The sequence below is a fragment of the Vombatus ursinus genome, unplaced genomic scaffold, assembly GCF_900497805.2.
Source record: "Vombatus ursinus unplaced genomic scaffold, bare-nosed wombat genome assembly UNPS02014797.1, whole genome shotgun sequence".
In the NCBI taxonomy this organism is placed as follows: domain Eukaryota; kingdom Metazoa; phylum Chordata; class Mammalia; order Diprotodontia; family Vombatidae; genus Vombatus; species Vombatus ursinus.
In genome coordinates, this window is record NW_020954575.1 from 4,720,878 (window position 1) to 4,735,443 (window position 14,566).

At 40.7% G+C, this 14,566-nt stretch overlaps 1 protein-coding gene across 1 annotated transcript in view; it reads right to left on the reverse strand.

Annotated features, from left to right (window-relative positions):
* Positions 1 to 14,050, reverse strand: part of GDPD1 (glycerophosphodiester phosphodiesterase domain containing 1) — a 62,491-nt gene extending 48,441 nt beyond the window's left edge. Inside the window, exon 1 of the mRNA XM_027870457.1 lies at positions 13,802 to 14,050. Within this exon, the coding sequence (XP_027726258.1) occupies positions 13,802 to 13,943 (142 nt within the window). The 5' untranslated portion in view covers positions 13,944 to 14,050. The remainder of the gene's footprint in view (positions 1 to 13,801) is intronic.
* Between the last annotated feature and the right edge of the window lie 516 nt (positions 14,051 to 14,566).

Consider the following 14,566-nt stretch of genomic DNA (forward strand, 5'->3'; position numbering starts at 1 on the left):
CCAAGATCTGCCTTCTTCCCCATATCCTGAATTGAGTTCATGAGAAAAACACAACCCATTATGAACATGTATAATCAATCAAAACAAATCATTACACTGGCCATGTCCAAAACAAAAAAAAAAGTCTCATTTTGCATTCTGAGTCTTTTACCTCTCTGGCAGGAGGCGGGTAGTACGTTTCATTAGTCCCTTGGAATCCTGGTGGGTCATTATGCTGATAAGAATTCAGCATTTTAATATTCCATTCACATTTATATACAACAAATTGTTCTTCTATTCCCCATTTTATGCCCCCCAATCCCATTTTTGCCATCTCAAAAAGATATAATAAATATTTTTGCATATTTTTGTACATCCTTGGAAGTTGTTTTCCTTAGGACTAATCCTTCTCTTAATCTGTCCTCTCTCTAATCCTCTCTCCCTCTTTCTACTCTTTCCCTATTTTTCTGTTGAGTGAAATGTCTCTACACACACACAAATTTAACTGTACACACAAACTGTGAGTTTCTCTGTGTTTATTCTTTCTTTTGACCAGTTCAGATAAGTGAAGTTTAAGAGTCAGCTGCTTCCCCCCTTTCCTCTTCTTTGTTTGTATAATTGTCTACTTGTATACCTTCATAATGTGAGATAATTTTCCCTAATTTTCCTTTCCCTGCTCCCCTTACCCCACACTGTATTTCTCTTCCCCCTCTTCCTATTCTTTTCTTAAGATCATCAAGACATTATCTAATTGGACTTCCTATTTGAACCCTGATGATGGTAGGGTTCAGAGGGGACACACTTCTCATCACCTCATATTTGAATGTAAGCAGTTTATCCATATTTAGTCATTTATCATTGTTTATTCATGTTTACCTTTTTATGATTCTCTTCAATCCTCTGTTTGAACTTCAAAGTTTCTCCAAAGTTCTGGTGTATCATCAGAAATGCTTGGAAGTCCTCTATTTCATTAAAGATCCATTTTACCTGTAATATGATACTCAGTTTTGCTAGGTAAGTTATTCTTGACCGTAAGCCTATAATGATATGTGTGTGTGTTTTCATGGAGATATATATGTAGAGAACTACATACATATCTCCTTTGCTTTCTGGAATATCATATCCCAAGTTCTCTGCTCCTTTGTAGTTTGGTGACTGCTAAATTGTGTGTGATCCTGACTGTGACTCCTCAGTATCTGAATTCTTTCTTTCTGGCTGCTTGAAGTATTTTTAATTTATCCTGGAAGCTCTGGATTATGGCTATGATCTTCCTGGGAGTTTTCATTTTGGAGTTTCTTTCAGGAGATAATTGGAGGATACTTTCTATTTCTACCTTGCCCTATGGTTCTAAGAAGCTAGGCAATTTTCTTTTAAGATTTCTTGAAATAGGATGTCTAGAGAGCTTTTTTTGGTCATGGTCTTCAGACAATCCAATGATATAAATTTTTTAAATCTGCTTTCCAGGTCAGTTGTTTTTGCTATGAAATACTTTACATTTTCTTCCTGAACCTTTTGACTTGGTTTTAATATTTCTTGTTGCTTCATGAAGCAGTCAGGAGATACTATTTAGTCCATTTAAATTTTCAAGGAGTTTGTTGCTTAGGCAAGGTTTTATGCTTCTTGTGCCAAGCTGTTATCTCCCTTTCCAATTCTTCTCATTTCTTTTTCCAGTTTTTTTCAAGCACTCTCATTCCATTTATAAAAAGATTTTTTAATTCTTTTTTTTCCTTAACTCATGCTTCATATCTCTTCCAGGGATTCTAGTTGAATCTGTGCCCAAGCTATGTTTATCTCTGAGGCATCGCTGGCAGATGTTTTCGAGTCATTATCTTCTTCTGTGGTTGTGTCTAGAGCAACCCACCGCCATGATAACTCATAATGGTGGGGTTCTTCTTTTTTGTTTGCTTATTCTTCCAACCTACTTCCTCACTTTGGACCTAATAACAATAGTAATAGCCAACATGTGTATAATAACAGGCACTGTGCTAAAGCACTTTTCTGGAGGAAAATCTGGGTTGGTCCTGTTGCTGCCTTCTTGGAGTATAGCGTTATATTGTTTCAGAATCTCAGGGCAGCCTGGGGACTTACAAGCATTCAGTGCTCCATAAGTCATCTGATGCAGGGCAAAGTCAGCTTGCTGTCCCCCTGGTCTGAGTTGTGCAAGTTCTTGACCTGAGTTTGGGTCTGAGCAATAGTAGACTGCTACCGGATTCGACCCTATCAGCCAGATGGAAAGCTCTGTTGGTTCCAAGTGGCAGAGTTGTCGGCTCCCCTTTGGTGTGGGCTTCCTGCCTTGGTTATTCCTCTGCAGGTTGGGCTAGATGTTGGCACTGAGAACCTGTTTTCAGCTTGGGATCTGGCACCACATCACTGCTGCCAGCCAATGGTCTCTGAACTTCCTCTTTTCTCAGTACACCACCTAAGGCATGCGTGCCTGCCTGGGAAAGGCAACACCTCTGCTTTGAGCTGACCCCCTTCTCACTCCTCTCTAGATCTGAGACCTGGGACTGTACAATGGGCTGAGACCTGGCATTATATAATGAGCAACAAAGATGTCAGCTGGCATCTGTCCCCATGGCAGTGCTCCAGTGTGGGTCTAAAGAGGTTCCAAGATACATCTTGGACCTCCTTTTGTGCTAGTGAGCAGCTTCTCCCTGGATGCAGGAGGGCTCCTGACCTGACCCTGTCCCCAGTGTCTGTAGAATTCTGTCTCCCTATGCTGACCAGGGCTGGACAAAGGACTCACTGTGTCTTTTTCTGGATCTCTCCATCAGAATTCAGTCTGGTGCATTTTATAGATCTCTCTGGAGGAGTTGTGGCCTAGAGCTCAGCTACACTGCTTCCTTCTACTCTGCCATCTTGGCTCTACCTCTCCACGATTGTGGTTTTGAGCCAATGTGACTGGGAGAACGATGGTTCCATCAACAGATAAAGAAAAAACTGTCAAGAGGTCAAAATGATAAGTCCTGTTTGAGCTAGATGGAGCTATGGGAGAATTTAGGGCTGGTGATAACATGCAGATTGTGTACTCCACAGTACACAGGTTAACAGTTGAAGTTAAGGTAGACAATGGAAGGAATGTAGAGAGAAAAGAAAGTTGAACACAGAGAGGGCCCTGGGAGAAAATTATGTGTAGGGAATTGGAGGAGAAAACATAGTGATATCAAAGACAAGCATTTATTAACCACCTACTATGTACTACGCATTGAGCTAAGCAGTGGGAAATACAAAGAAAGGCAAAAGCTGTCCCCAACCTTGAGGAATTTACAGTCTAATAAGAGGAGACAACATGCAAACAACCATGTTCAAACAAAAATAACCAGGAGAAATTGAGAAAACAGAACCAGTAAAGGCTTCTTGCATGGATTTTAGTTGAGACTTGAAGGAAACTAAGAGCCAGAGCTGAGGAGACAGAAAGTTTAGGCATGAGGATGAGTCAATGAAAATACACAGAACAGAGAGATGGAACAGTAAAGAGGTCACTGGAAGGGTACCTGGAAGGGAATAAGGTGCGAGGAGACTAGAAAGGTAGGAAGGACTTTAAAAGTAGAAAAGAGGAATTTTATATTTGATCCTGGAGGTAGTAGGGAACCACTAGAGTTTAAGTGAACAGGGGAGGGATATGGTCAGACCTGTGTTGTAGAAGATCACTTTGACAGCTAAGTGGGGGATAAACTGGAGTGGGGAGAGATTTGAGGCAGGGAAGCCAATCAACAAGTTATTGAAGTAATCTGGGCCTGCAGCTATGAGGGCCTATTCTAGGGTGGTGGCAGTGGCAGGAGAGAAAGTATAAAAGATATCTGGGGAGGCAAGGAGAGAGAGGAAGGATGACACCTAAGTTACAAGTCTAGTTGACTGGGAAGATAGTGGTGCCTTTGACAGTAATGAGGAAGTTAGGAAGAGGAAAGGTTTTTGGAGAAATGATAATGAGTTCAGTTTTGGACATGTTGAATTTAAGAAACGTATGGAAATTTCAGTATGAGATATCCAATAAATAGACAGTTGGAAATATAAGACTGGAGGCTGAAAGGTTAGGGCTAGATAAATAGATCTGAGACTCATCTGCATACCAAAAAGGGCTGACAAGAAATACAAGTAGAAAATCAGTAAAGTATATTGCCATGGAATTACAGCATCATGGATTTAGAGCTGAAAGAGATCTTAGAAGCTCTCTTGTGTGTGCTCTCTCTTTATAGATATACTTCATATATATATGTATGTATGTATATGTGTATATGTATACATATACACATATATGTCTATATATACATATACACATATATGTATATATGATAGGGTATGGGCCCAAGATGAGACCTTTGCCCCTTGCCTCAAAACAAATTTGGCTTCCGTTTGTCTGCAGCCCCAGAAAACCCTTGAACTTTTTTTTGACCTCACTCTCTTCTCAGAAGGTTACCTGAGGCTGTATTCCACTCAATAGTCCCACGTTTGATCTTATTCAGACCCCATTCAAACCTCTACCTTCCAGTTCCCTTTATTATCTATTCCTATTCAACCTCCTGGACATTCCCATCCCAGCTTCATTATGATATATTATTATATATTCAATCTCCCAGACATTCCAATCGGAATTCTCCCTAAACTCCTCCCCCACCCCAGTCACCTAGATCCTCTACCCAGCCCCTCCTCTGGTCACCCAAAATTACTTGAGTGTATATAAGATCCACCCTGGCCCCCATTAAGGGGCTGAGACTTCCTCATGCCCGCTCATCCTTAAGGGCATCATTAATGTTCAGATTCCTTAAGAGTCAGGCCTGTATAGTTTATCTCTAATAAACTTTTTCTCTGGCTGAAAGAAGATTTGGGTTGCATTCTTTCAGACAAGGCCCATGTGTCATGATTTTGGGGCTCCAGCACCCCTAAACCTCTAAACCTCATCCTATATACACATATATTTATGTCAACAAAAGATGGGAGAATAAAAGATGGCTGTGTACTGCCTAACTGGGGTTAGAAAGCGTACATTTGTAGTGGATCCTGTTCAGATGATTTAATGACTTCTACCTGTGCTTGGTGATTCCCCAATAAATGCAAAGAAGGCAGGCAGGTTGTATGAGTTACCCAGGTTTCAGGACTAGCAGAACAGAAAAGATAGCAAGGGAAAGGAAGAGGTAATCAAGTGTGGAGGAGACTGCAGAAGTGAAATGGCTGACTACAGTCAAGGAGGAAAGTAAAGGATAAAAAAAGAGTGGCTAAAAATAGAATTAAGGGGGGATTGACTAGGAGAAAAGAAAGGGATCAAAGAGAAGTCAAGTTAAAATCTAGGAAGTGGGAGCTAACAGTGTGAGAGATAAACAGTCTAATTGGTGGGTCTAAATCTAATCTGTTCACCTGATCTATTTCTTCCTCCAAAATGTCACCTCATATACAGATTACAACAACCTTGTGGCTGGTCTCCTTTACTCTAGGCTCTCCCTGCCAGAGTTTGTTCAATCATTTTTCAGTCATGTCCAATTCTTCATGACCCCATTTGGGGTTTTCTTGGTAAAGATACAGGAGTGGTTTGCCACTTTCTTCTCCAACTCATTTTATAGATAAGGAAATTGAAGCAAACAGGATTAAGTGACTTGCCCAGGTCACTCAGCTAGTGTCTGGGGCCAGATTTGAACTCACAAAGAGTAGTCTTCCTGACTTTGGGCCCTGCACTCTATCCATTGTGCCACCTAGTTGCCAGGGTACTATTCCTTAAATAACAACAATACTATGTACTTGTTTTCAAAATGCTTTCACATACATTCTTTTCACAAAACACTGGAATACAAGCAGGGATCATCATACTGCTTCCATTTTACAGATGAAGAAAATGAGGCTGAGAGATTAAGTAACTCGCTGAAAGATAACAATTGTATTAAGCATCTCTCCAAGTTGAGGAAAAGTGCTTTCTGGATTCTAAAGCATTGTAAGAATAAATACAAAGTATCGTGACTTTGTGCCCTCTGTTCCAATCAAGTCATCCTTTTCTTTCTCTTTTTGCACTAACATTCATTCAATCCTTTTTCTGTTCATTTTCCTTTGCCTACAATTTCCAAATTCTATTTACCTATCCCTACCTAGTTAGAGGCCTTCCTCCTTTGTAAAGCCCTTGATCCTTCGGTTTTAGAGATTATTTCACCAGACACCGATCAGCTCTCCCCTCTGAACTCTTGGTACTCTCCTAATCAATATTTTACAGTTTAGTACGAAATTGTACTCTTGCATTACAGGAGCTATTTGCCCTATTTATGAAGCTGGTTGGGGCAGAGGAGGGAGAGCCTGCCCTGGCATCAGGAAGACCTCTGACAGGTACCAGTTGTGTGACTCTAGACAAGCCATTCAGTTTCCCAGTGCTCCAGATAATTCTCTATGACAACAAATAGAAAAGAAGCTACTGCTCTGTTCTGGTAGAGCCAGTCTCCTCAATTGTAAAATCACAGGTCAGACACAACGCCATGAAAATCTTTCTTCATATAATGTAAACACTCTTGGGGCAAGAACCACATCTTCCTGTAGCCCTAAGTGTGTAGAGCAAATAGAAGCACATCAGATTTGGTGAGGGGAGGAACAAGGGATGGGGAGGGACAAGGTGCTTTGAAACAGATGAATAATTTTTAACTAGAAAATTTACATTCCAATTTCTACCTATATTCTCATATATCTTTTAGCTATGACTCATTCAATACATAAGGCATACAAATGCTATTGAGATCCTTCATCCTATTATTAAGTTTATTCATGGAAATTTCATAGCTAGTTCTCTATGAAATATCTAAAAAACATGGTCAATGTCCGATAGAGATATATGCTTTTCCTTTACTTTAAATTTAAAAGAGAAACTCATTAGTTCCCCTAATTCAAACACACTTATTTACATTTGCTGTGATCATTTTAAAGCTTGATAAATAATGTTAATGTCTACAAATTACTTCTTACAGACACACTCCGGGAGTCTGGAGAGTAACTAGGATGCTAATTAAAAGGTCTGCTATTCTTCAAAGAATCATTTAGTCTTTTTTCTTTCATGAAATATCTTGGAATTTCCTTCATTCCAAATTATCATAGACCATTCCCAGAAGCAGATTTGCCACGAATAATTTTTTTTTTTCCCATGGAAGTCACAAACAGAGCCCGATTCTGAAAATGGCAATCACACTTGGAAACAATGTGGAAGTAACTCCTATTATGGGATGTCCACTGCAGCCAAGTAAGTTCCCATGCCATCCCTGGTATGATTTATTAATTTGCTCTCCTCCCTATTCTTTACCTTTTTAACAAGGTAAAAATTACTCACCTTCTTGAGAAAGTCTTCCGGGAATAGCACCAATTTTGCTATACTATTCTATCAGTGCTTACATACTCCACACAAAAGCTTAGTCAAAAGTACGCTGGACTTAGGAGTGGAGAGACCAGGGTTTGCTTCCTGCCTCTACTACTTACTCCTAGATGACCACAGGGAAGCCCCTTAGTTCTCTGGGCTTCATTTTCCTCATCTGGTAAAAGGGATTTGTACTTTCTCACAAAATTGTTGTAAAGAAAAGTACTTTATAAATCTTAAAGCACAATGTGTGAACTGTTATGATGACTGTATTTACTTGTGGATAAGTAGCAGACTGTTATAAAAGGCTCTTAATCTCATATATATTGAGAATCTCCAAACCAGATTCTGATTTCCATTTTAGGATAGGTAACATATATCCTATCCTCTTGTATTATTTCTCATAGAAATAGAATGGAGGTGTTGACTCTCACAGATTTATTATGGAACTATTGAATGGAATTATGAAATATTCAGAAAAAATGTTAATTTATAAGTTATAACTTATAGTCATGCAAATGCAGCACATTGCTATCAGTAAAGTAATTCTGAAAAATGGAGAACTTGAAATATATGCACATCTTCATACCTAAGGATTCCTGCAGGAGCACACTGACTAAGAGAACCACAAATTTACATTATCTATTTCATACAGTTTTTTAAATTTGTTAACTATTTCCCAATTACATTTTAATCTGGTTTGGGCCTCACTCAGGAATGTTGTATAGTGTCTTCGGCACTAACCTCTGTCTCTCACCTGGCAATCTCTAATTTGCGATCAATGGTCTTAGTAAAACTATTAATTCCATTATAGCATTTGGCTTTTAAATATAATTTAAAATGATCTCCACAAATGTAAATAAGTGTGTGGAAATAAGGAGAGCTAATTATTTAAGGCAGGTGGGCATGTGTTTGACACCTCTGGCCTACAGCCCCAAGAGATTAAATAATTTGCTCAAGGTTACACAGGGAGTAGGTGTCCACAGTGGAACTTGGATCCAGGTCGTCTTAGCTCCAAGACCAGCTTTTTTTTTTTTTTTTTTTACTATCCATCACTCCCTACTGCCTCTCTTTTCGTGATAGTGGTATCTCCTTCTATTTAGAAATCAAATCATTAACAGCATACATGGTAGGTCAAATACAAAAGAATGCTCTTTTCCATTATAAAATTCATTATCTTTCTACCAAAACCCACCCCCTTTTCTAACTTCCCTATTTTTCTTGAAAGCACTACATATTTTCAGTAATCCAGGTGTGCAGTCTTGGAGTAATACTAAAGTTTTCAATGTCTTATAGATTTTAACTCCATAACTCAATTTCCTCATCTTTTAAAATGAGGATAATAATATAATCTACCATTAAGGACTGTTGTGACTATCAAATGAGATAATATTTGTAAAGCACTATGCCAACCTTAAAGCTCTGTACTATATAAATAATGATGATGATGATGGTGATCAATATTATCTCTCCCCTTCAGGGCAACCACCTTAGTTCAGGCCAACCCTCATTAACAACTCACCTAGAGCCTCCTAATCTGTCTCCCTTCTTCAATCCCTCCTCCACTTAGCAACCAAGTTGATATTCCTAAAGCCCAGGTCTGGCCATGCCACTAAGCCTGTTTGAAAAGCTTTAGTTGCTCCCCCTGGTTTCAAGGATCAAATACAAACTCTTCCGTTTGGCATAAAGCCTCTCACAACCTGGCTTCCCCTGTTCCAGGCTTATTAATTCTCCTCCAGCCACTCTGTGCTGCATCCAGTCAAATCTATTTGCTGTTCCTCACAGGTGGCATTCTATGTTGTACAAGTTGTCCCCCTCTTGCCTATCTCTACCTCTCATAAACCCTAGCTGCTTCCAAAGCTCAGCTCCAGTATCACCTCCTACTTAAGGCTTTTCCTGACTTTACCCCCAATTCCTCCCCAGCAGGCTACTAGTCCCTCACTGCCCCAAACCCTATCTACCATTTATTTACTTTGTATGTATTTTAAACTTGTCTGTGTACTTCTTGTTCCCCCTCACAACAGAAATGTAAGCTCCTCGAGGGCAATGTCACTTTCATTCTTGTCTTTATATCTTTAGTGACTAGTTCACGTAGTAAATTCTTAATAAATAGTTGTAGATTTAGGGTTTTTTTTTCCCAAAAAAGTATGGAATGGTCTCAAATCAGAAGTGTAAGGTTATTTGTTTCCTAATTATAGTCATAGGCATTAAAACAGAATCATCTAAAAAACAAACATAAGAGTGTGATTTTTTTTTCTTGAATCTTCTCCAAAGACATCACAAGAAGATCAAAGTCAACAACCACACATCTTTTGTTGTTTAGTTTAAAGCTTTCCTCTTCTCCTAAATGAAGTTTTGTTTTTTTGGAAAACTCCTTAAAATACAGGCTTCTTTTGGTAAGATTTAAGAGCAAAGATTTGAAAGTTTGGAAGCATAACATGATTCCATTCTTTCTCAACCCAAAAATAAAGTTAAAGCAGATAGACTCCAGACCACCCTTACACAGGTTCAAGTTATACATTTTACATAGCATGACCAATATTTCAACTTCTTGTGGTATACAACTTCACTTTTACACAATATGGGAGGCATCTGCAAACTAGCAATGAGTCAGAGGTCAAGATTTTCACTAGACAAAAGAGGTACAGCCTACTACTTGCAAAGTAAATCAAGTTTGTCTTCAGCGCTATCCTCTGTCTCTCACCTGGCAATCTCTAATTTGTGATCGACAATATTAGTAGAGCTATAAATTCCATCGCAACATTTTGCTTTTAAATATCCTTTTAAAATGAAATCCTATCATTAAATTTTGGTTTTGAGTTTCTATCCTGGATACTCAATTCATTCAGGAGCAGTTTTAAATTACAGTGTTTTGCAGACTATATTCACTGTATAAGTCAGGGCTTCTCTGTATCATATATGTATCATTTAGAAGGAATTCATATGGCCTCTTAATTGAATACATTCAAGATCACTGCACAGGGCTATAAACCTATTCCCTAGGTCAGAAGAAATAGCAGAACTCACATGAAAAAGTGATTTCAGTTACTCATCTTAGAATATTCCTATTTTATATAAATATACCTATACCTATTCACAAATAATTAATAAGTAAGTACATACTGAGATTTATGTGGGACTTCACAGACACATCATGTTCTACATACATTCTAATTTAATCCGGTCAACACTGTGAATTATGTAGATACAAGCATTATACATAGTAGGTAATAAAGCAGGTATTCAAATCTCTTTCCACCACCACATTACTTTTCAAATTATATAATTTGAAACCAATGGGAAAAAGTTTTCATCTTTATGGGGAAACAAAGTGTTTTAGAAATAATTTACTAGCAGCCTGGGACAATGGGATGAATACCAAACTAAAAATTAAGAAATTTGTTTTCTAGTCCCAGTTCTTTGATTAAGTTAGCTGTGTGACTAATTAGTTTGACCAGTTACTCAACCTCCTCTCAAGTTTGAACTTTCTCATCTGTGAAATGAGGGGGTGAGTGATACCAGTGACCCAAATTCATATGCACACCAATCATTCTCATTATGTACCTTTTTAATCAATGTTGTACTAGTATCATGTGGGAGGTATGCAAAATTTGGTATCAAAAGGGATTCTCTATACCTACAGAATAAGATCTACTGTGTGAAGCCACTGAATCTCCAACTTACCTTCCAACTCTGTAAGTCAATAACTACCTTAGTTGCAGAACTTCAAAAAGCTTAAGATTTACTTTTCTTTGTATAAAAATTTAACTGCACACAAGAGTAGCCGACATTTGTAGAGTACTTTACAGTTTACGGAGTATTCTGAACATTGCCTCATTTATTCTCACTAAAACCTAGTAAGGTAGCCGTATATTTTTTCTTATCATTTTTCAGATGAAGAAATAAAGCCTCAGATAATTTAAGGAACTAACTCAGGTCACATACCCAGTAAGTGTGCAGAGCCAGGATTCCAACACAGATCTACTGACTCCAATTCTAGTTGGGTTTTTTTTTCCTACTACACTATTGAGCCCTGAATGTCTTATATATATAGGACTTGTAACAACAATAGCAATAGCTACCTTTAAATAGTGCCAACTATGTGCCAGAAACTGTTATAAACACTTTACAAATACCTCATTTGACCCTCACAACAATCCTGGGAGGTAGGTGCTATTATTATCCCCATTATACATCTGAGGAAACTGAGGCAGGTACTTGTTAAGTGACTTGCTAAATATCACACAGCTAGCAAGTGACCAGAGGCCACATTTGAACTCAGGTCTTCCTTACTCCAAGACCAGCACTCAATGTACTGCACCACCTAACTGCCCTGTTATATAGCATGTATTGTACACATATGAATTCATTTGATTAAAACATCTTTGATAGAATGCTATGTCTAACACTTTCTTTTTTTTGTATTTTCTTTCTTTTTATGTATCCGTAACACATGAGTTAATCATTTTAATTCTTTTCTTCTGATCTTCCCTATGCCCAACCAGGTGATCACCAATGAAAACTGATTATAGAGCAAAAGACACAATCTTAAAGCTTGGTATTTAGTGCACAGGATGAGACAACAGTGTTTATTTAACTCCCCGCAGTTTAGTCATCAAGTGTATATACCACATCTACTAGAAAGGAAATAAACTGAGCCAGATCTGGGTAGTTCACAACTGGTGATCAGTGAGAAACTTTACTCCCTACCTCAACAGCAATCAACTAGAATAAAGATTAAATCCATCTTTAGATAAGACCTTCTCTTCCTTGTACCTCCATTGCTTAACCCAGTACTTGGCAATAAATAAGCCCTTAATAAGTTGACTGACTGATGAATGAGAGATATTTCCACCACATTTTAAAGTTTTGGTTTGCCCTAGTCCTTTGGTTGTAAAGGGGACCAGCAGATTTAACAATTCAAGTTTAAACGGCAGTTCTAGAAGGCAGGCACCATGTCTTAAAGTTAATCTCTAAATAATTAAGTTCATGATTGGGTAGGGCTTGGTGCTGGTGGGTGCTACGGTTATTTTTGTTGCAGCACCTTGAACAGCTCCAGGAACACAAATGTGTTAAGTTCTTTCAAGGAAGGGACTTCTGTCTTTTGTCTTTGTATCTTCATTGCCTAGCAAAGTACCTTCAGACGCTTTAAAAATGTTTGTTGGATTCAGTATACATTGTTTTGAAATACAGAGACAAAGGCCTCTGAAAAAGCTAGCTAGAAAAATTTAGAGTTGGAGTATCCAGGCCTGCTTCTTCTATCAGCAAAATAATCTTTTCATACAATAGGATCAGAGCTCCTTAGAGGGGCCTCAGAGGCTGTCTACCTCTTTACAGTTGAGGAAACGGGCACATGGAGCTTAAATGACCTGTCACACATGCAGTGTCAGGGGTGAGATGTGAATCCCAGGTATGCTTAATCGTTTTAGCTATCGGTTTATTCCTCCCGGTGTTCGTGTCAGGGCTGCATTGAACAGGTGGGAGACAGGAGACCACGGGTTCTTTCTGCAAAGATGCCGCTCGAAGTGACCTTGAGAAAGTCATTCCAGCTGAGCCCTAATTTCCCACTCCAAGTTGGTGGTCTGAAAAGCTAGTGCTGGAAACCATGGTTACATGTAGGCGCCTAAGCTGAGCTCATTGCTTCAAGCCTTCGATCCTGGATCCCTTCCACAGGCGAGAGAATTCAAAGAAGCCTGGAGGACCCCCGCAAACCAGAAGAGCCACAGGCCGTTTCCTGATTCGTCAGACGTTTCTCTCCCCCTTCGCCCACTATTGACCCCGAGATAACCCCTTCCTCCCCTTGATAATAATCTCCAGCACTTCCTTGTAGCAACACCCCGAATACCCCAAACTTACACCTCACCTCAAGCTTCGGACCCATTCTTTAAAGGGACCCCAAACAGATATGCCGAATAGAACGCCCCTGCCGTCCTCCACCTGAGACCTCCGATGCAGCGCCCTAGTATCTCCCACCCTCAAACCCCGTTACAGGATTTCTGCATTCCCCGCCGAAGCCATCGTTATGACGCTCCGGCAACCCCCACCAGAGACCATCCTTACGAGACCCCCGTTACAGAGTCCCTGCAATCCCCCACTAGGGATCAGAAACCAACGTTTCAGCCCCCGTGTCCCTCACGCAGGACCATGGTTTCGGCGGCCCCACTTTCCCACGCAGCATCCCAATGTCCCCCCAAGCTGGAGCCGCATTACAGCGACCCGGTAGCCCCCCACCTGGTACCCCGACACAGCACCCCTGTGTCCTCCACGGGGGACCATCGTTACAGCGCCTCTGCGTCCGCAGGGAAAGCCTTAAGGCGACCCCCTGCATTAGCGCCTGCTTTCCTCTGGAGACCCCCGCCCTTCGTTACACAGGAGCAGCAGCTCCCTGGAAACCCTACATCTACGTCCCCGCCTCCCCCCAACCTCCTCTGGCTCCAATGCCTCTCTCCGGGAGGGGTCCATCACTCCCCACCCACCATTCCCCTACGCCGTCAGCGCCGACGCGCTCACCTCCGCGGCGAGAGATGTGTTTACTGAGGAATCGCTGCTTCTTCCTCTGGTGTAGCAGGGTTGGGTACTTGAGCAGCAGGAAGGAGGTCACCACATAGCCCCCCAGTGTGGACAGCAAGTAAATCGCCGCCGAGGGCGACATCGCAGCTGCAGGAGTGCGGAGGGCCGTCCCCACCCAGTACGGCCCTCGCCCCTAACGCTCGGCCCTGCGAGCTAGGCGGCGGAGGCAACAGCACCAAAAGGAGACCCGGCAGCTCCGTCGGCTGCTCCAGGTCTGCTCGCCCCCAGCCGGAGCCTGGGCTCTAATACACTTGTCGGCGCAGGGCCCACTGCGCAAGCGCAGCCAGACCCGGAGGCTGGGGTGGGGGGAGTAACAAAGGGGTCCCAACGCGCAAGCGCACATGGGTTACTGGAGGGAAGCTTCCTAAGAGGATGCGTCACCTGCAGGAGTGAGTCTTTTGAAGCAAACCCCTCAGACTGGGTCAAAGGTTTGTAAATCTGCCACTTACCAGACAGGAAAGCATGATTAAAAGGCGGACTAAGATAATTATAAATGTAATTTAAATAATCATCATTAAGTGCCTCCCATGCTATATATAAGTACCATATGCAATATTAAGACAGATCCCAGGGTATACCTCTCATTTCCTGGTTACAAAAGCAGGATTATTTACAGAATCATGGATTCATATTGACCTTTACAGCTAGAAAGGACCTTTGAAGATCCTGTTACATATGAATAAACTAAAGCCCACAAAGATGAAG